We start from the raw sequence: 21,617 nt of genomic DNA, 5'->3' as shown, positions 1-21,617 counted from the left end.
TATATATATATATATATATATATATATATATATATATAAATTAATATAATAATTTATTTATTAAGATCGTATGTTGTTTCCGTGCGACACGCACGGGTTATACACTAGTATTATATATATAGAGAGAAAGTCATGCTGTTTAATATGAAGTAAATATTTGAAGAAATATAATAATAAAGAGTTAATTATTTGTGAGATGTTGGTCAAATAATCATGAACAATGGTCTTTTGGTTTTTCAAAAATTTTTAAAGACTCATTTTAGTTTTTGAGAAATATAAAAGCACTTTTAATTCATAAGAAAAATAAATCAGACCAAATTAGTTTTTACGTAAACCACAATTAGAAAATTGAGTTTTTTTTGTTAACTTGTGCGAAGACTCGTCTACTCGATTATCCTACGTGTAATTTCTATAAAAAAAACTAATAATTAGATCCTTAACAATAATTAAAAATAGACAATTAAATATCTGACAATAATAAAATGAACAATTTAGTCCATATAACAAAAGATTCACTAAATTATAATATAATTTAAAAAACGTCAATAATATTCAAATTAAACCACAACGGTATCTTTCATGAAATAGCACATTCAGAGACGCAAGGGCGAAGAAAAAAAAACATAAAAATAAAGAAAAAAAATACAACTTCTAAAATAAACGATATAAACGACGCAAGTCACACCTCAGAACCGCATACCACTATGAAAACAGAGTTTCTATCTTAAATTTGTGGTTTATATAGATGAAATAACATTTATTTTTTCCTAACGAATAATTGAATTGTTCAGATTTGTTTTTTTTTTAAGCACTAAAATGTATTTTAAATTTTGTTAGAGACTTAATTGAACTTTTCAAAATTTCTCACAAACTAATTTGAGTTTGGGTGGTTTATTTTTTTAAATGACTAAAAAATTTTTTTATTTTTCTCAACAACAAAAATAAGCATTTACTCAAAAATCATATATAGAGAGAATATTTCCATATCTTTATTAAAAAATAAAATAAAAGTTATTTTTTAATAATCAAATTTTTTCTATATCTCTATTTAATTTTAAATGATATCTATTAAATTTTCAATGATCATGTTTTTTTTGACATATCTTTGCAATCAAGTTTGTGTATATATATTTAAAAAACTAAACGATCTAACAAGATTCCCTAATAAAAAGTAAAAGGATAATTTTATTTATAAAAAAAAAAAAAATAGGATTCATAAGTTTGCGTTTCAATCCCTCAAAACAAGAAGTTTCTGTTTAAAAACAGAAAGGTTTTTCTTCAACATGTTATTCAAACACTTTTCTTCCTCAACAACAACTGCACCTTCAAATATGGCTGAACACTCCAATCCCACTGATTTATTTCCTAATGACCTTATCACCAAAATCCTCTTATTGCTTAACGTAAAATCTATATTACGTTTCAAGTGTGTGAGCAAGTCTTGGAACACCCTCATCTCCGATTCCATATTCATAAAATTGCACCTTCAGCTTTCGCCACAAAACAAACACCTACTACTCATCCCATTCGACCCAAAAAATAATCAGAATTCTGGTATTGTATCCTTCCCCATATGTCGTTTACTAGAGAATAAATCAGTCACTCTTGTCAACGAACCTAATATGCATATGAAGGATTGTAGTAGAGTAATTGGTTCGTGTAATGGATTGGTATGTTTGCTTGGTTTTTCTTCAACAATTGGGCCTCAAGATATCTGGATTCGTTTATGTAATCCAATCACAGGGTTTGTATCTGAAAAATTAGGATCTTTTCGCCAATCTCGCCAACATGCATTTAAGAGGCTTAGATGCACATTTTGTTATCACAATTCAACTTATAAGGTAGTGGTTTATTGTTGTAAGGAAGTCAAAGTTTTTAGTTTGAGTGAAAATAGTTGGAGAAATATTCAAAAATTTCCTCTATTTATTTTTAACTATATGGTTGTTTTTAACGATATTCCGGTAAATGAAGGTGTGAATGAAGGTGTGTATTTAAGAGGTACCGTTAATTGGTTGGCTTTTCGAAATAAATTAGAACGTATTCAATATTTGAATGGTGTTGATGTTGAAGAACTTGTGATTGTGTCGCTTGATCTTGGTACAGAGACGTATAGGCAATTGTTGCCTCCTCTGGGTTTTGATGTTGTTGGGCCAACTATTGCTGTCTTGATGGAATGTCTCTATTTTTCTTACCATTTCGAGAGATCTCATTTTGTTATGTGGAAGATGACTGAATTTGGAGTTGAAGAATCTTGGACTCAATTTTTTAAAATTAGTTATCAAAATCTTCAAGTAAATACGTTTGGTTGGGGTGTGATGTATCTTCGGTTGTTTCTATTTCCGTTGTGTTTTTCTGAGAATGGTGATACACTTATATTGGCAAGCAATAAAGAAAAGCAAGCTATTCTATATAATTTGAGAGACGGTACAGCAACACGAACTATTGTTACCAATAATATAAAGTGGTATATTTCCAAGGATTATGTTGAAAGTTTTGTTCAATAACTTCCTAAAAGTAAGTTCCTTTATGATGATTTACTTGTTCCAATTTATTTTGAAATCTTATCATGTCATAATAGTAGATTGCAATTTTTTTCAATGATGACTTATGTTATTATTTATTCCTTGTCACATTTGGGTGTACAAAGCTTTGGAGTGAGTACAAACTGTGTGCTGCACTTATGATAATTATGCATTCATGTTTTTTCATTTGTGTTTTGGTTTTGCACTTTCTAATCTAAAAAGGGTCTTTTCTGAATTATAGGCCTACACTCCAACTGGTGACACATCAGGTGTTATTGATGGTAGATGGTGGCATGGAAATAGGATTATATTCATTTTGTATAAGATAGTTATGACCCTCTTGATGTCTCTTATGGATTTCTTTGAAAATGTGTTTGTTGAAATTTTGCACTGAATAATTGTGTTTTTTCAGAATTGCATGTACTATGTTCAAGCTCACTTTTTGCTGGACAGTTCTTATTTAATAGGAGTATTTTGTAGTTGCTATACATTTATTACTTATATATCAATAATAATATATGGTTGAATGTTCGTTCTTTGGCATTTTATGTGAATATTTTATGGATTTAATAAATTGCTTGTGCTAGCTATAAATCCTTTTTCAATCACTAGATGATGTTAAGTTCCCTGCATTATATAGTAACTCAATATATTAACTCAAAGGAAACTTTCACCTTGATAGTGGTGTGATTGTATGCTTCCCCTTCAATGGTTGAATCATCTGTATAGTTTTTTATGTATGTCAACCTTAGGATTAAAAATGGATTAAAATGTTCTAGCTTTTGAGTTTGAACTTCAAAGTGATATCGTCTTTTAGGATTACATTTTAATACTTCGTTTTGTAGATATAATATTTAATTTAAAATCTCACCACCTAAAGTTATTAACTAATTAGATACTTGTTTGCAGTAGGATCATATTTTTTCTAATATTTTCATAGAAGATTATTTTCTATATAAATGATAGGTTTATATTCTTATTGATTTATAGCAACTTGTATGTTATTGTATGTCCAGAAATATCACCTAAGTAATACGTAGTATTTTTTATGTACAAATCGGTTTTATAGTTTAGCTACTTTCATTTCGTATGTAGGTTGTTTGGTTTGGTGAGACTTTATTTTATAAATTGGTTTTGTAGAATTGAATTAAGACTAAACTTAAATTTTAAAAATTTATTATAGAATTTTTTGATAACATGATTTTGTATATATATCACGGTGAAGCTCCTAAAATATTATGTGTTTTGGTGAAATTATTGAATGAATGTCTTTTAATTAAAAAGTCTCGCATACAATTCATTAAAATCTAAATACTATCTTCAAAGATTAAGAGTTATGAAAAATCTTAATTGAATATTATAGAACTTTGTTGCACACTAAAGCAATTCTTATTGAATACTACATAATCATTTTTAATTTTTAAAATCTTGACTAATTTTTATTAGTAAAAACTCTTTTAAAATTTAAACACGTTTATACGTCTTTAAATTTATTTCAATTATTACTTAAATTATTTATGATTTTTTATTTTAATTTAATCTTTTAATTTATATTTTAGTTACAATGTTAATCTTTTGTTTTAATTTTGACAATAATTAATTCAATGAAAACATTTGATTCTTATAAACTCTATGACTCTATAAGATCACGTTATGAAAACTTATAAATAATCTATTTTTCTCTAAAAACATTTAAATATATATATAACTTTAAAACCGACATAATAAAAATATATTCACAAAATCAATATTCGATTAAATCATATCATATTATTCTGCGTTTTCTGATTTTGGCAAAAGCTTCTGCTGGATTCATCGTTGGCAAAACCACCCTTTTACTCTCAGCTCAACACATCAAAAAATGAAAAAGTAAACGAAACTGAAGAGTAAATAGCAGCTTCCATCTTACTTCTCCGAGCAAACGATTAACCGGTAACCCATTCTCCCTTTCTGCTTATTATTATATAATTATTTTTGTTGTTTTTTATTGTAATTTTTTATTATTGGTTCTTAGTTAGCAAAATATGAATTCAATAGAACAGACGTGTTTGAAAATCCGCTGAATGGATTGGCTTGAAAGCAAGTTAGAATTTAGTCCAACGGATTATTCATATAACTTTATGCATCATAGTTGCTTGCTACCTGTTTGGTAAAATGTCAAGTTCGTTGTGAATGCAATTTTTTTCATTATGCCTAATAATTACTTCTGCAACTCTCCCTTTAGAGTATCATCACTATAAAAAAGTAGTTAACTGTTGAACAAAATGAAAAACAGAGTTGAATTAATCATAATCAAAATAACAGAAAATGTATAAATGAAATAACAATTCACAATTCTGTCCCTGTAACAAAACAATTGTGATGGTAGTAGTAGGATATAGAGTCTGTGTGTTTGAGGCTACTGCTAGCCTTGTATTAAGCACCTCCTACGGCAGTCATTAGAGAGCCCTTATTAAGTTTAAAAAACACGTCCTTAACCTTGGTAGCATTGACATTTCTGATCGAAGGTGTGTCTCGGTGTCCGACACGACACTAACACTTTGATTACATTCAATTAATTTATTTTTTCAAATTATTATCGGTGCCAACTTGTTAGTGTCGTATCCAGTGTGTGTGTCATGTTTCATAGTCCTTAATGAGGTCGGCCTTTAGAGAAGATTGATTTGGTTGAACTTGCAAGGATAATTGCTAGCTGAAGAACCCTCTTAAGCAATCTATGACGAGTTGAGATACATACATACATGAGCTTTTTATTAAAAGGCTCAGTTTGATGTGAAGTATTCCTGGGTTTTGTTTATCAAAAGGTTTCTTTTTATTATCATTAGGAAGAGTCCTTCTTGAAAGACTAATGGATTAGGTGGTAAAACCACTTAGATTTATAAGCCCTAATTATTAGGTAAGAACTCCTCAAAGTGAAACTCATAGCAGTGCACCATTAAGTGCCGACGTCCTCGGAGTCTTCAGTCTTCACTTCATGACACTTCACTCAATTTTCTAGTTTGTTAGAAGTTAGAACCCATCTCGGTTAGCGAATTCTGTGACCTCAATCTGTGAGCGTAAGCCCAAAGAGAGTACTGAGACTAGTCCATTACTTGGAATAACTCACTAGACTTAGACTTATATGTTCCACATGTTAGGTGAGACTCCCCAATGTGAGACTTTTAAACTCATAAGGGGTGCGGGAGCCTCTGGGGATACGGCTCACTGGATTGGGTAACTAGGTTAGTAGTACTTTGCAGCCTTTCTTTCATTTTTATCCAACCCAAAATGAGTTGAACTAAGCAGCCTGGTTCAAACCCTGATAACCCACGATTTACGTAAGCTAGGTCAAAATAACTTGCTATCTAAGTGTGTTGGTTTTGGGGCAACCCAGACCACCATTTTGGTAGGCTGAGCAAGTTTGGCTCATGGGAAGAATCCACTTTGATGTCTCTACTCTAAATTAGCAATGCAGAGTTTGTGGTAGAGATTTATATGCAAAATTATATTTAAATTCATCGTGTAATTTTTCATCCCTATTTTTGCAGTTATATGAAACTGATCCTAACTTTCTACTTTACATAAGGATTGATTGTTGTGGAGGGGCCAAACACCAAAACATTAACTTTGGTATACATGTGGATTTGGTGTCTTGATCTTGACATATACTGGCGTCTGTATGAATCCACTGAGATTTGTTTATTGGAGAGTCTGCGATGTTGTCATATTAAGTAGAGGGCATGAGTTATCATCTTTACGCGTATGTGAAAGAATGTACAGATACTTGAGTGCGTGTAGTGTAGGGAGTTACATCAATACTTCTATAGCTTGTCAATTTACATCAAATACTGCTTAACATTTTAATTTTTAGCTTAATCTCCTTGCCTTTGCATCCTGGGCCAATTATTACTATTAACATACTAGTATTATATGTTCACTCATCATTGACACTGGTGTATACGATTTAAGTGCATGTGACACTGATACTATGTACATAACTAAAATTTAAAACCTATATATATATATATGAACTGTGTCTGTGGGTTTATCAGGGAATTTGTTCTGAATTTCAAAATCAGTTATGCCGCGATATAAATCTAGTCAATGCGTAGCTGAATCACTTTTAGACAATTATTCTATCAGTTCCATGTATGCCGAGCCGAAGTATTTTTTTTTACTCTCATTTGCTTTAAATTCACAGTGCATCAAGCATATCAGCATTTGGAAAAGGAGAATTGCAGAAGAATTGCAAAAGAATCAAATGGCTGAAACTAGTATCTCTGAGCCAGAAACCGCAACCGAACCTCAACTTATATACCGGTGTAAGAAATGCAGAAGAATTGTCGCTTCAAAGGAGAATATAGTTTCCCATGAGCGTGGAAAAGGAGAATCAAGCTTCAAATGGAATAAGAGAAGCAGCGAATCCTGGGGAATGGAAAAACAACCAGCTGATTGCACCTCGATATTTGTTGAGCCCATGAAATGGATGCAAGCAGGTACTTGTTAATATCCCTCATATACTATAATTGTCATAAGGATCCCCATATGTTTAAATTTAATCCTTTATAAAAATTATTTATGTTTTAGAAATTTTATGTGAAGTAGAAACCAGTTTTTAATTGAGTTTGAAGACTATGCACATTGCATCTAACCATATTTTATCATGATGTTTCTTTGTTAAAATATCTTCAAAGATATATCTACATGATGAAATATGATTGAGTGCATGTGACACCGATGGTCCATAAATTTTTTAACTCTTTTTTATGTATTTGGTTATTATGATCATAAAATAAAGCACTTTTATCATAAAAGATGGTTCCAAATTTATTGTTGTGAAAAGTTACTCATAAATTTTCAACATAATCATAAATATATCTGAAAATTTTGTTTTTTAAATGTTTTAGTAAAACGTTGAATTTTCAAAAGTGAAATACAGAAATGTTATTGAATAAACGGAAACAGATTGTCATAAGATTTCTTTTTAAACTTAGTACTAACACTATGAATATGGATTGACTCTTTGAAGTGCAAGAAGGTCAAGTGGAGGAGAAAATTCTGTGTATGGGCTGTAATGCTCGTTTGGGTTACTTCAACTGGTCTGGCATGCAGTGCAGCTGTGGAGCCTGGATTAACCCTGCTTTTCAGCTCCATAAAAGCAAGTTAGATGAGTGTTGTACGTAAATCAATCATTTTTGAAAAACCAGAGCTTGAAAAATGGATGCTATCTTTTTGATGAACAACAATGGCAGCTTAGCTTGGAAGATTGTCTTGTACCTGTTTTACTTTTTCAAACTAGGACTAGGTTACTAGATATGGTTCTCATATGCTATGGTTGCATTTGGATTGGTTTATGAACAACTTACATAGACTAATAAATTGGGCTGTTGGCATAGAAACTTGTAGTATTGATCGTTGTTCGTATTATTTTAGGAAAGAAAACCGAACCAAAACAGTTCGACTTTACTGAACTAAACCATTTTAGCAGTTCAAACCGAACCTTACTTATGTGTGCCACTATTTTTTTTTTTGTTGTTGATTTTTTATTTATTAATAATTTAAACGATATACATTAAAATGATTTTGATAAATAATTAGAAAATAACCTTATTGTATGTTTCAGAAATCATGAATGTTATTTACAATAAATTTTATTTCAACATGTGTGTAACCAATAAGTTTTTAATTTAATTTGTAGGATTCATTATTTTTAAATTATTATATCACTTTTTTTCGTCAATGCAAAATAAAATTGATTTTAAAGTTTGTTTTAGACTTTTGTATTCCCTCCACTCGAGTCTTGTGAATGAAAAAAATTGTATCTAAGAGAGAAGATCACTGTAAAAAGTCATTTAGTTCATACTGCATAGATAATATAGTTAAAAGAGGCTGATATACAAAATTTAGTAAATAAAACGATATATGGTTTATCATATATTTATAATTCATTTTAACAGACTGCTTTTATAACATAATATTAGACATTATATATGTTTCAGGTAATTGTAAACATTAATTAATATTTAATTTGAAAACATATATATTTTTTTAATCTACTATATAATACTTAACTTTCTCAATATATCTTCTTAAAAAAAAAAAAGCGCTTAACATATATAGTATATTTTTTGTTATACTATATTTTAAACAATTAATTTCAATAAAAGATTAGAATTCCGATTACTAAGTTTTTTTGTTGTTACATTTTCCTATTACTAAGTGTTATAAAATAATAAGAATACTATATAATTGTATAATAAAAAAAAAAAAAACCACCATAGTATCTATAAATATTGTTATGTATAAAATATTAGTAAAGTAGTGCAATGAATAGAGTATTACTCTTAATAATATTTTTTTGACATAAAATTGAGGAAGAGAGAAATGATTATTAATTAAATGATGTTAATGAGGTCTTAACTCAAGTCCTAATTCAACCGACAAATGTCGATATTGTTATATTTGACGTTTTGTTTCGATTCGAACCAGAAACTCACGATAGAATTAAAATTTCATCTTAGATGCAAGACATATAATAAATAATAGACAAACTATATAATAGGTCATTTAACATTATTTAAAGTTTCAAATAATTCTTTTACATTTTATTATGTCAAATTAATCATTTATATTTAAAAATATTTACACCATTGAACTAACTTATACTTTTATCCTACTTATGTTTCGAATTTGTGTATATTATTAAAAATATTTCACCATTTAGCATAACAATAAAATATGTTAGCAACAATAAGGTAGCAATTTTAGATAAAAAATAATAATAAAAAGTATCATATGAATTTTGATAGATTAAATAATATAATATAATATACTTTTTCAATAAATGTGAGTAATTTACTTTTTTGATTGATTAAATAAAACCTTTGGTAACAAATTTGTAATAAAAATGGAGTAAATATAAAAGTTGTTTAATAGTGCAATTTTTTTTAAAGATAAATGACTAATTTACCATTAAAAAAAGATTAAAAAAACTTGTTTGAAACTTTAAATTAAGTTAAAAAATATTTGGTGTAGTTTTGCATAAATCATATTAGTAATTAGTTTAGTTGAGTTTGTGTCATGTCCGAAGTAGAAAAACGATACTTAAAATAAAATAATTTAACGGGGAATCATCTGAAAAGAAAATAATATGAATATACATGAAGATTTTTTTTTATGCGTTCTTAAGAAAATTAGTTTCTTTAAACACTCTAATGTTTGAAATTTGGACAATTATATTTGATTTTAAAGTTGTTATTCAATTGAACTGCAATAAGTTATTAACGAACATTAGAAATTTGGACAATTATATTTGATTTTAAAGTTGTTATTCAATTGAACTGCAATAAGTTATTAACGAATCTAACTTCAAAGTGGTTGTTGACATATTTCATTATGGTTATATCTCTATTCAACATCTACAACCACTATTTACATAAATTATTGTTCAATTTTATTTATCCCAACATTGACAAATTAAAGTAATGTCTATTGATGCAAAAGTAATAAATGTGTTCGTTTTTGCACATATAACTTATTATGCATGTGTTGATATAGTTATGTTGAGTTTATTTTTTCTCTTTTAGATAATATTATGTGTATGTATGAATATTGAAAGAGTCGATTATCTAGATTTATATTTAGATTTTTAATATATTTTTTATTTAAATAAAGTAGAAATAATTGTATAAAAATAATTGTTGTGGATAATTAAGAAAGTAAGTTAAATTACCCATAATATAATAATTATTTTTTTTACATAAAAAAATAATATTTATTCATCAACTTAAAATAGTACAACGATTGAGAGAAACACACGTACAAATTCTCTAAAACCTAAAAGGATGCTCATAGTATAATTATAACTTGAATAAAATTTAACACGTCGATAAACCACAAGATTTCCAAAGAAAATTATCACTCATTATAATATGTATTTTCATCATTCCAGTCGGTGCTTGGGTGGTCATGGTCCTCCAGCATTTTTATATTATTATGATAAAATAATATTTTATAGAGTTCTTGTTTTTCTTATTATTTCAATATTTGTATTTCTTAAATTTACTTGTTTTTCATAACCTAATATAATTTTTTAATTTTTTATTATAATTTTATACGTGAATTGAACAATTTAGTTATTTTAAATATATAATATAAAAAAAGTTCACAATTTTTATTGATGTATTTATACAACAATTTGTTAAAAATTATTATATTTCATCTCGTATTCACATCTGGTACAAATATTGTATTAAAACTTATACATCATATTACAGATAATTAGATATAAAATTTTAAATCTAATAAAGTGATGCAATATAAATAGGCCTTTTTATACTTGTTTATATTACAATGTGTCATATAAAAATATTTATACTATACCTTTTTTTTACGAAATACTATAATGTTATAATAATTGATTAGAAATGATGTTATATTAAGAATAATAATAAAAAAGAATGATATTTTATTATTATTAGGATTTAATCAGATATAAAACTAAGATTTTAAAGATTACTTTTCTCTAAAAATAGACGAAAGACAAAAAAAAACACTACAACCTTCTCATAAAAATAATTGCTATCACATACAATTTAAATGTTATTTTTTAAATAGCAACTAAAATTGCCTAAAAATAAACTCAACACTAATTCCCGTTCACCACGAAACAGAATAATAATCATTACATTATAAAACCATTTCCATTGTCAGACCTCAAAATATTACATTTTTTGAAGAAAAACCTCAAAATTATTATTATAATAATAATTATTACGATATTATTTTGCCAAAATTATTATTAATTAATTAGTTAAACTATTTGGGGAAAGTTTCAATTTTGGTGAGAAAGAGTGATTCGATTAGACAACCCATGAAATTGAATTCTCCTCCATTTCACTTCAACACCCATCTCCTCTCACTTTCCTCTCTTCAATTCACAAATGGGAACACCGACCACCGGCGGTGGTGACGTGGAAGCCGGTTTCGCCAAACTCCAAGGCGAAGACTTCGAATACTACATGCAAACCTATTCCATAATCCTCGGCCGCAACTCCAAAAAATCAACCGTCGATGTCGACCTCTCAAGTCTCGGCGGCGGAATGAACATCTCGCGCCACCACGCTCGTATCTTCTACGACTTCGCTCGACGTCGTTTCGCCCTCGAAGTTCTCGGCAAAAACGGTTGTTTAGTCGAAGGTGTTCTTCATCTCCCTGGTAACCCTCCTGTTAAGCTCGATTCTCAAGACCTTCTTCAGATCGGTGATAAGGAGTTTTATTTTCTTCTTCCTGTTCGTAGTATCCTTGGTGGACCCCACGGTTCTCGGCATTACGCTAATAGCCATGCTGCTGCTGCTGCTGTTCCTCCTGCCACGGCTGTTGTGCCGCATTATAGTTATGGACATCTGCCTGTGGGGACGGCGGGCGGTGCGATGGTGAAGAAGGGTAGGAGGGAGTATTACGAGGATGAGTATGAGGTGGATGATGATGTTGTTGATGTTGGCGGTAGTAGTGGGAAGAAGATTAATAATAGGAGGGAAGGGTTTGATGGTTATGGATATGGTGGTGGTGGAGTTGGTTCCGGAGGAAAGGCTTCTCTGCCTGGACCAATTGGTTAGTTAGCCTTTTGTTGAGAATTTTTGTTTTATTTGCTGTCACTGGTTTGTGATTTTGACTTTGTTTGAATAAATTTAGCAGCAGGTACTTGGATTGAAGGGATTTTTGTTATAATAATTGTGACTTTTGCAATTTTTGTGGTGTGTGAGTGTGTCCCTTTTTTTTTTTTTATGTGGTAGGATGATATGTTGTGTTTTTGTTTATTATCTTGTGTTTCTTTGTGAATGTTGTTGTTATTCAATTTGCTGAAGGAGGTTGAAATTTTGTGCTGGGGTTTTATTTCATGTTTGAGATTTTTGGGTATGTTTGGGGATTATGAGAAGTTTCTTGAATGTTGTCTTTGTTATGGTTTTTTAAATTGTGTTTTGTGTGAGGATGATTGGTTTTGTTAGGGTAGATAGTTTTATCTCCTGTAATGGCCATTGTATCTGGTTGTGCATGTGTGTGTTAATATTTGCCAGTGAGTTTTTGGTGTCTATTGGGTTGCAATATTTCTAGGAGGTTATATGTGATTGAACATTGCATTCTTCTCTGGGGTGTCACGATCTCAAAGGGTTGGCTTGATGTATCAACCAATGTTGTTGGGATCTATTGTCTACACTCTAAAACCATGTTTTCAACTAAAGTATAGAACTGTTAAGTGCAGGGTCTTATCTACACTTAGAATAATTTTTTATCATTTGTTCTGAAGACTGTAGTTGTGAACTTGTGATTACTATTGCCGAGAGAACATTGGGGATATCACAGAACAAGAGATTCCATTTATGGCTGAGGAATGCCAAGGCCAAGATCATTGAGTCAATCGGTAGGTTATTTGTAGTACGATTAGTAAAGAATGTGGACTAGATTTAGATGATTTGGTACATTGAAAAGTTGTCATGGCATTTTTCCAAAACATCACTCCTCCCGGGTGGTCTGTAGTGGTGAGGACTAACTTTGGTTTTACAATTGAGTTGGTTGATGCTGAGAGTGTGCTAGTCATGCGAATGGGAGACTTTGGAGCTTCAAGTTTCAGAACAATTTTCCCATGAACTTTAATATATGGATCAACCAACGCATTGGGCTCTATCATCTATCTATCATCCAACACCGAATTTAGAGCATAGACAGTCAATCGCTGCCACGGTTTGGTCAGTTGTGTCACGTTTGCGGAAAAGACATCGCTTCGTGCTGTCGTGGCACATCTTGCTTGCGATAGTGATGAATGTGGCAAAACCCATTTTTTTCCTTGAAAATTGAGATGGTTGAGGGGTATTCTGGGTATTTTGCACACAACTTCTATGTGAAGTGCGGATGTAGAGACCCATGGTTCTCCTTCTTGCTTCCTTTTCTTCTCTGCCACAAACCTTCCTCCTTCTTGCTTCCCTTCTATTTCTGCAAGACAGCCACAGACGCGTTTGCCCATGCTGCTGTAGCTCAGCCCAACGCCGCCGTCAAACAGCCCACACCAGGTTCTGTTTTCCCTCGTTTATTTCCAGTTTTTGTTCCTCTCAGTTTCCATATTTTTCCAGTTTTCCTTCCTCACTGTTTTCCCACTGTTTTTATTTTTCATCTCTGTTCTGTTTTTTTTCTTATGTTTTTATTTTTTTTATTCTTATTTCTCTCTGTTTTGATTATTTCTCTCAGACCCCTCTCAGTTTGGAGTTATTTGTTTAATTTTACATTAAATGTGGTTACAGTCTTATTCATGTATTTTGTCCAAAAGTGATGATCAAATAGTGGTCATCCTGCTATCCTACTTTTAGGGTCGACCGCTCCACGCCATTATCTGGGATTAACTACCTAGTTTAGAGCAGGGTCATATCTACAATTAGTAGTTAGTATAATTATTATTTTTTCTTAAGATCATAGTTGTTGTTGCTGCTATTACTGAAAGGACAAGAGGATTGCAGGATGGGAGATTCCCTTTAAGGTTGTGGATGAGGAAGAAATTATTAAGTAAGTGGTAGGTTCTTTGTTAGTCAGATTAGAAAAGAAGACAGACTAGATTTAGATGATTGATGCATTAAAATGTTGTTTATGGCGACATTTTCCATAACATTACTCACCAGGGTTGTCTATGATTAGCTGGTTTCACAATTACGTTTGTTGATGCTGAGGAGAAAAGGCTAGTCATGGGAACATGAGTTCTTTGAACTAAAATTTTCTGAATTTCTCTTCACTTGTCAAACAGAAAGTTTTTCCTCGTTATTTTTGTCGAAGAAGTCTATTTTATTCAATAAAAAATCGCAGAAGGCTAAGTTCTTTTAAGTCAACAATTTTTTGTTTGTCTATTGTGGCACCAACTGCATATAGGTTCAAATTATCATATTTGAAGCTTATATTCTTACTTGTAATTTACTTTCCCTTTTTTCTATTTCTTGTTACGGGGCACAAGACAAGCTCATCTTCCAGTGATATGAGGATATTGTTGTACTTCAATCAAGGTTTTAAATAATGGTTGTGTCGCACTCTTGATATTATGGAGAAAGTAAATTGTGGTCAAATGTAGCAAATGCAGCCTCAATTGTGGTCGCAAACCTTTTCTTTAAAGCTTGACTTGAATAGTATTAAATATAGCACACTTTTGTCTATAATAGGCACCATAGTTCGAAATAGTTGCGCCTATAAACCACTTATTTCTTCAAATGAGTTTTAACTATTAACAAAACAAATACGCTACAGTTTTTGAAATAATTAGTAAATAGGTATATATATAGTGGTCAGTTGTGAGCATGTAGACCATAGATGTCAACATGGAATGTGCAATTCTATGTGTTCTGCAAGCTTGAATGATCCTGAACCCAGCTCATAACTTGTTTTGCCGGCATTGTGATAGGATTGCAATGTGATCCTGAACCTCTCTGTTTTTGGGTTGCTTGTGCACATTAAGTTTCTTTCCTCTTTTATTTTTGGTATTTTTCAGGCCAGGCTGTTCTTTGGTAGTGGAAAAGTTAAGTGTGAGGATATGATATGATAATATTTAGAATAATGAGACACATGCCTATTAATTATGTAAAACTCTAACTTTCAATATTTTGTCTTCCAATTACTTCCTTTAAAGTCACGCTTAGATTTATGGTTGGATTAGATGGTCCCATGAATATGATGGTACAGTCTTCAAAACAATTTATCTTCATTCTCCCATGTTGAAACCATACACTACCCTTGTCCCTTCCTTTCAATGAGTTAGCACTCAGTTGTCTTGCAGTTCCACTGGAAAGAAGATAACAATGGCAATTGAAGGTGCTTTGTTCCACCAATTGGTTGAGGGCTTTGCTTCTCAGCACCAACAGAAGACGTCCTATGGTTGTGCCTAGTCGGAAATAGGTGCATAATGGTCAAAATCTGGAGATAAAGGCATTGAATCTGTGTTGGTGCTATCCAATTGTGGCAGATTGAGGGATGGACAATATTCTATTACTTTTTATATTTATTAAATAATTAAGATCTGTTGAATGTGGCTCAATGGCCAAATGTGTTGCAATGGACCACACTGCCGCTCCATGAGTTCATATTCATGCGCTATAGAGTCACGGTTGACAACATAGGTATAGATTACTTAAAATAAATAATTTCATATGATTTATATAGTATCTATTCATATATATATCTACAGTATTAATTGTTGGTAGTTTCTTTTCCCACCCTTCTATATTCTCAAAAACCTCTAAAATACACCTCCGGATTAGCCAACCCAGAGGTGTTTTTTTGTCAAAATACGTCTCTGGATTGGCCAATCCGGAGAGCATTGGGGGGTGCGGAAAAAAATCTCATAATTATTTAATAAATATAAAAACTAATAGAATAGCGACCATCCCGCAATTTGCCAAATTGAGGTCAGCTTTTCCGCTCCACAACCTGGGATTGACAACATAGATTATAACAAAATTGTTGAAGGTGTAAATATGCCAATTTTGACACCTGGTGTCGAGACTCGTGTGCGTTCATTCCTACATTACATGTGATAATCTCACATTTTAAGTGTTTATATTGTCAGTCTAATTCTAGGTAGGATCTATGAGTATCGCTACTGTGGTGCAGATGAATTAGTTTTTTTCTCCTTCTGGAGTTACTACTTTTGTAGCTGAATTACCAAATATCTCTATTTTTTCCCTGTTTAATGTGCTTAACAGACCATAAATAGATAAATACTTCTATTTAAAGCAGTAGCAATTCCTTGTTGCTTTTGATGGTGTTGCTGTCAAATATGGCTCAAAGTTATCAAATGCGCGTGATTGACTACGGAAGCTGCAATGTGGAGCATTTAGGTTATGTCTATGGTTGCGCCCAAAATTATGCCAATTTCAACCATTATGATGAGCCCTCCTTGCACACATTTCCTCAGTTGTTTAGCAATCTTGTTTTCTTTTTTCACAATTTTGCCCCACTTTTTTTTTTTTTAACTATAGCAGCCTATAGGGTTTGAAACCTTGTTTAAATATTGATTACAAGCACAATGACTACTATGATTTTTTTATAATTATACACATTTTTTTGGTGTCATTTTTTATTTTATTTTTTACCATTTATATATGTGCAGTATTAATTATTTAGCCTGTGTCTATAGTCTATAGTCTTCAATATAACAGCTGTTTTGATCCCGCTAGAGCAATTGGAATTAACTGATCCACATGGTCATTCGGGATTGATAACTATAATGATTGATAATTGATAGAAACTCCTTCCATTTTAATGCAGATTTTCATAATTTTTAACTATTTTTTTTAATTATGGATTTATTGATGCTTTGTTTTTGCATTGTAGTTACACTCAAGTGCATCTATTGATAAGATTTTCTTGTTCTTGTGTATTAAAATTTTCTGTACTTGTCTTTTATTTCCTCTCTTGGATTTTGCAAGTTGTCATGTATAATTACCGCAAGATTTGGATCAAGTGAAAAATGGCAAAGTGTGTATACTTTATTTGCATAAACTAAATTTCCATTTTCTATCTACCCACTTTTTCTCCTGGCAATCACTCCTTCTTTGACCCATTAACTATTTGTTGTGCCAAACTTCAAGCTTGTTAGAGTTCTCTCTTTCCTTAAAGTTCAAAACCCATCCACTATTTGTTATTCCAGTTTTTGCACCCTACATTGATGACCCTCTTCGTTTATTAAGCTCTTGACTTTTAATTATATGTAGATATGTGTAATTAGGCTATTTTCTTCTAGTTTGATTTAAAGGTTTTTCAAGACCTTAAGTCTTTTTTATTATGTGCTGTTAAATTGTAACTTTAGCTTAAGTTGTGACTCGTGGCTTTTGAGTTACATGAGACTCTCTTATGCAATTTTGTATTAGATCTTTTGATCTGTATTATGATCACACAATCTACATATTTCTCGATTTCTCCAACCTTAGGTAGGATCTTGACTTTAAGTTTCACAACCTTAATTGCCATGATTTAATTCCCGCAGACAAGAAGGCAGAAGGAAGATCCAGAGTAGATCGTGACGCTGATAATCTTCAGCTTCAGCAATTGGAAGAGAAGGATGTAGTATCATCTGTAGCTAATGTCCTCTCTGACCTTTGTGGTCCTGGAGAGTGGATGCCTATGGAGAAACTTCATGCTGTGGTTAGTTCTGACCGTTATTTCCTTAAGTTATTACTACTTGTTGCAACACTTCCTTTCGTGATTTCATAAATGTGAATGAGTTGGAGAACTTTTCTTTTATCCATTTTAGTTTCTGTCACCAGATTTCTACATGAAAGGTTTCACCTACATGCTTTAGAATCCAATAGTTCCCTGAATGATGAATCAACGTCTACTCTTGGGTCTTTGGGATTTATCCAAAATTGGAAATGATTTGATCTAAATTAAATTGAATTGATTTGATATAAAAGTCAGATTGTGTTTGTAATTATTAAAAAACAAATGGAGTTTGAAATGATTTACAGTTTGATTGCCATGTTTAGAACACATTAAAAATGAATTCAATTGATTTTATGTTAGTAATTTACTTTTTTATCCATACTTGGAATTGTTAAATGGCCTGATTAACAGGGATCAATAACTAAAATAGTTTAATCCAAACATAAATCTAAAAGTCTCATTCCCTTAGCCAATAGAAATGTTGTTTTGTGTTGTCATAACCATTCACCTGGCTATGTGTTTAAGAGTCTTATGATGGGATATTAATCATCATGTGACAGGCTTATTTCTTCAGATCACAATTTTCATGCAACAATGAGTTGTTTATCTGAGTTTGCTTTTGATGTCGCATTGAAGCATTTGTAACTATTGCTCATCTGGTAGTATGATGCTTTTCCATGTATTTTACAATTTATACAACTCGCATAGGTGAGAACTATGCATGGAATGAACTGTGTCATTTTATCTCTTCCTTCGGAGGCATTGACTAGGTGCTTCATAACATCAGAACAGATGAAAAGTGGGATGTAGAAAATAGTGGAGGGAGTGATTTTTTTGTAGTATAGACTGTATAGTAATATTGAAACGTAAAATATCCACTACTGATTGCTTTGTGGAGAAGGTAGAGGATGGAATGACTCAAATTAACATGATATATAGTTTAAAATCATTATGATGTATCTCAATCAAATACATTTGGCAAGATATACAGACCTATTTGTTTAAGGAAAAGACATAGGTTAGGTACACTATATTATATGTACTATTTTTACTGTTCTGTACCCAAGTTTCCTTCCAACCTGATAAGTGCCCTTTACACTTCTTGTTAACTACCTTTTGCATTTTTTTGCAACTGTCATTGTTGATGTATAAGAGAGAAAATGTTCGGAGTCCAAGAATTGACTTGAAAAGAATCAAAGAAATAACACTTTTTTTGAGAAAATAAGAAAGAGAATAGAGAAATCTCTCCAATGGTTTCCCCTTCACACTAGAGCCACTACTCTATTCACAAAAGGTTCTCCTATTTACACACATACTCTCTAACTCATCCAAATAACTAACGAACTTCCCTAACTAATTTTCTTATATCTATATCCTAACAAAAAAACCAGTACACTTGTCTTGTCATGTTTTTACAAGTTTCGTCCTTTGTTTAATCTCTGAATGCTGCTTTGTCTTTTGTTAGTTGGTGGATAAATATAGCAGTGTTTGGCACCACGGTAGAGTAAGGAGATATCTCACATCAGAGGAATGGTCTGGTCCTGAATCCAAAGGTAAGCCATGGTATGGTTTACTTATGCTACTAAGGAAATACCCTGAGCATTTTGTCATCAACACAAGGTCCAAGGGCCGTGTCACCCTGGAGTTCGTTTCTCTTGTTTCTCTTCTCTCGTGACCTCACCGCTATCTTCCAAAAGTAATAACTTCTGTAGTATATGAATTTTACAGAATTGTGATATCGGGTGAAACAATGAATCTGTATAAAATTGCACCTTGCTTACTTTTTTCTTTAGGCAAACACTTGGTTGCCTTCTGCAAATGTTTGGAGAAAATACATCCATTTTCAGCAATTGGTAAGTTTTCCAATAGCAAAAGAAATATTGTTTTGATTTTCATAGGCTCAAACATGATTGAATCACTTGCTTTAATTAGAAGTCCATAACTTGCTTTGTGGGTAACCTGTCAATCTATAAAATTGGTAGTTAAAATAACTGGTGATAAATTTGCCAAATCATTACAAAATTGGCTAAGTGACAAACCGCTGGTTCGTTAAGTTGAATCAAAGTTAACCAATATGTTATTGATGTCTGATGGTTTAAGTGGCAATGAATTTAATTATGTAGGGGTTTCTGTTTGTATTTTATGAATGTAAAAAGTTGTTATCCTTATCCAGAGAGTTGTCCAGTTGATTCACTTTACTTTCTTGGATTAGTTGGGTTTAATTGAATTTTAAATTCTGAAATTTTAGATGCAAACTCATCCATAAATTACAATAAAAGGAGTCTCTGGTTAGATTTGATCAGATGTTTTTAGAAGCGCGTGTAAGTACACGGTGTCTTTATTTTTTTGGTTTTGATTTATTTCGTTTCTGGAAACTGGAAATACTCTTTCTACTTTTACTTGACAGTGGACAAATTGGAAGACGAAGTTCGAATGGGCATTTTAGGAGAGAAGGAATAAAAGGGGGAGATTTTTTTTTTCTTTCTTGTTTGAGTATTGAAAAGAAAAAAGAATGAGGAAATTTAGAAACTCTCCAGAATGTCCTCTCATGAATTTTGAATTCCTCTTAATTGTTACTATTTCGTAATTTATTTAGAAATCCCTTTTCTTTTTGTATCAGTTTTTTCGGTTTGCATTCAAACTTCACCCTTGGATGTTTGCCGAAAAGTCTTAACTCACTTTTTTTGTGGCTCTCATCAAACTGATTCTCTGGTAGAATAATATTTCTGCTTCAAATTTTAGTTAAAAAATGTGTAGAATAAAATTACTTTAATCTATTTCTTAGATCTATTTTAAAATTAGTAATGTACCTTGATGAAAACCTGTATCAGATTTTTTTCTATCAGTGAGTTAAACTGTGTTTTTAAATTGTGTCACATTTCTCTCTCATAAATTGTGTCACATTTCTCTCTCATCTATCTCATATGCAATTGTGAGAAATTACTATTTTTAATTTTTAGCCAAAAATAATCTTTTTAATAAAATAATTTTTTCAAAAATATGAAACAAAATGTATCAAATATTCAACTATAATAATAATAATAATAATAATAATAATAATAATAATAATTATTATTATTATTGTTATTATTATTATAATTATTATTAATAATAATAATAAAAATTCAAAATTTATTACTTTAATCTATTTCTTAGATCCATTTCAAAATTGAGTAATGTACTTTGATGAAAACTTATATCAGATTGTTTTTGTATTAGTGAGTTAAATTCTGTGTTTTTAAATTGTGTGACATATTTCTCTTTTATTTATCTCAGATGCAATTGTGAGAAACTATTATTTTTAATTTTTAATCAAAAATAATACTTTTAACAAAATAATTTTTTCAAAAATATGAAAAAAAAGTGTCAAATATTCAACTATAATAATAATAAAGATGCGAAGGTAATTCAGTGAGCAAATATTTAATAGGAAAATTCTAGGGTTGGGTCATTCAATCTATGCTATTTAGGCAAATGTTTTTTTTTTTTACTCTTATGTGGAAGTTTTGATTTTCTTCAAAAATTACAGAAAACAAAAAACCTTGTCTCAGTTTATATTATTATGGAGCTAACGATAGCTTCTACAATCTATGGACCAAACATTGTTAACAAAGTTTTTAGCCCCATTGTCTATCTCTACCTTCATCTTCCTTTCTAGTGCCTGGGAACACTTTTAAACTATATGCATGTTTGTTTTCCCGTCTAAATAGCATTGACCGTGTGCAAGTTAAATGGTTATTCACTGTGAAAACAAGCATATAATTTGTCTCATTTCATATTTGGTCTCCAAAGAATCTTGTCAACCTACTGGTTGAGAAAAATATCGTGAAACTATTATAATCTAGTTAAGGACTGGACTAGTGGAGTAGGTCTTTAGTTTGAGCTTTGTGCATGTGGATTTTTTAGAACTTTTCTCACGATGTAACG

General features: G+C 31.0%; 3 protein-coding genes across 5 annotated transcripts in view; all 3 read left to right on the top strand.

Annotated features, from left to right (window-relative positions):
* LOC101509921 (F-box/kelch-repeat protein At3g23880-like) overlaps nucleotides 1–3,039 on the top strand; it is a 14,123-nt gene extending 11,084 nt beyond the window's left edge. The window contains exons 1-2 of one of the 3 annotated variants that reach the window (XM_073365845.1): nucleotides 1,231–1,998; nucleotides 2,104–3,039. In XM_073365845.1, the coding sequence (XP_073221946.1) occupies nucleotides 1,284–1,998; nucleotides 2,104–2,504 (1,116 nt within the window). In that variant the 5' untranslated portion in view covers nucleotides 1,231–1,283 and the 3' untranslated portion in view covers nucleotides 2,505–3,039. Of the gene's footprint in view, nucleotides 1–1,230; nucleotides 1,999–2,103 lie in introns of those variants that run through there. The other 2 variants (XR_012162230.1, XR_012162229.1) reach the window with 2 other exon arrangements.
* A 1,212-nt stretch (nucleotides 3,040–4,251) lies between these two features.
* LOC101505203 (probable inactive dual specificity protein phosphatase-like At4g18593) lies at nucleotides 4,252–8,005 on the top strand. The gene is made up of 3 exons (XM_004514972.4): nucleotides 4,252–4,454; nucleotides 6,703–6,997; nucleotides 7,531–8,005. Exons 2-3 carry the CDS (start codon nucleotides 6,763–6,765, stop codon nucleotides 7,683–7,685), a joined length of 390 nt encoding a protein of 129 aa, XP_004515029.1. The 5' UTR covers nucleotides 4,252–4,454; nucleotides 6,703–6,762; the 3' UTR covers nucleotides 7,686–8,005.
* Nucleotides 8,006–11,328: 3,323 nt separating this feature from the next.
* Nucleotides 11,329–19,583, top strand: LOC101505525 (FHA domain-containing protein FHA2). Its single transcript, XM_004514973.4, has 3 exons — nucleotides 11,329–12,113; nucleotides 17,515–17,672; nucleotides 19,156–19,583. Exons 1-3 carry the CDS (start codon nucleotides 11,444–11,446, stop codon nucleotides 19,363–19,365), a joined length of 1,038 nt encoding a protein of 345 aa, XP_004515030.1. The 5' UTR covers nucleotides 11,329–11,443; the 3' UTR covers nucleotides 19,366–19,583.
* Nucleotides 19,584–21,617: the final 2,034 nt, after the last annotated feature.

Source organism: Cicer arietinum, chromosome 3, assembly GCF_000331145.2.
Source record: "Cicer arietinum cultivar CDC Frontier isolate Library 1 chromosome 3, Cicar.CDCFrontier_v2.0, whole genome shotgun sequence".
Taxonomy (NCBI): domain Eukaryota; kingdom Viridiplantae; phylum Streptophyta; class Magnoliopsida; order Fabales; family Fabaceae; genus Cicer; species Cicer arietinum.
This window is presented reverse-complemented; position numbering and strand designations above follow the sequence as displayed.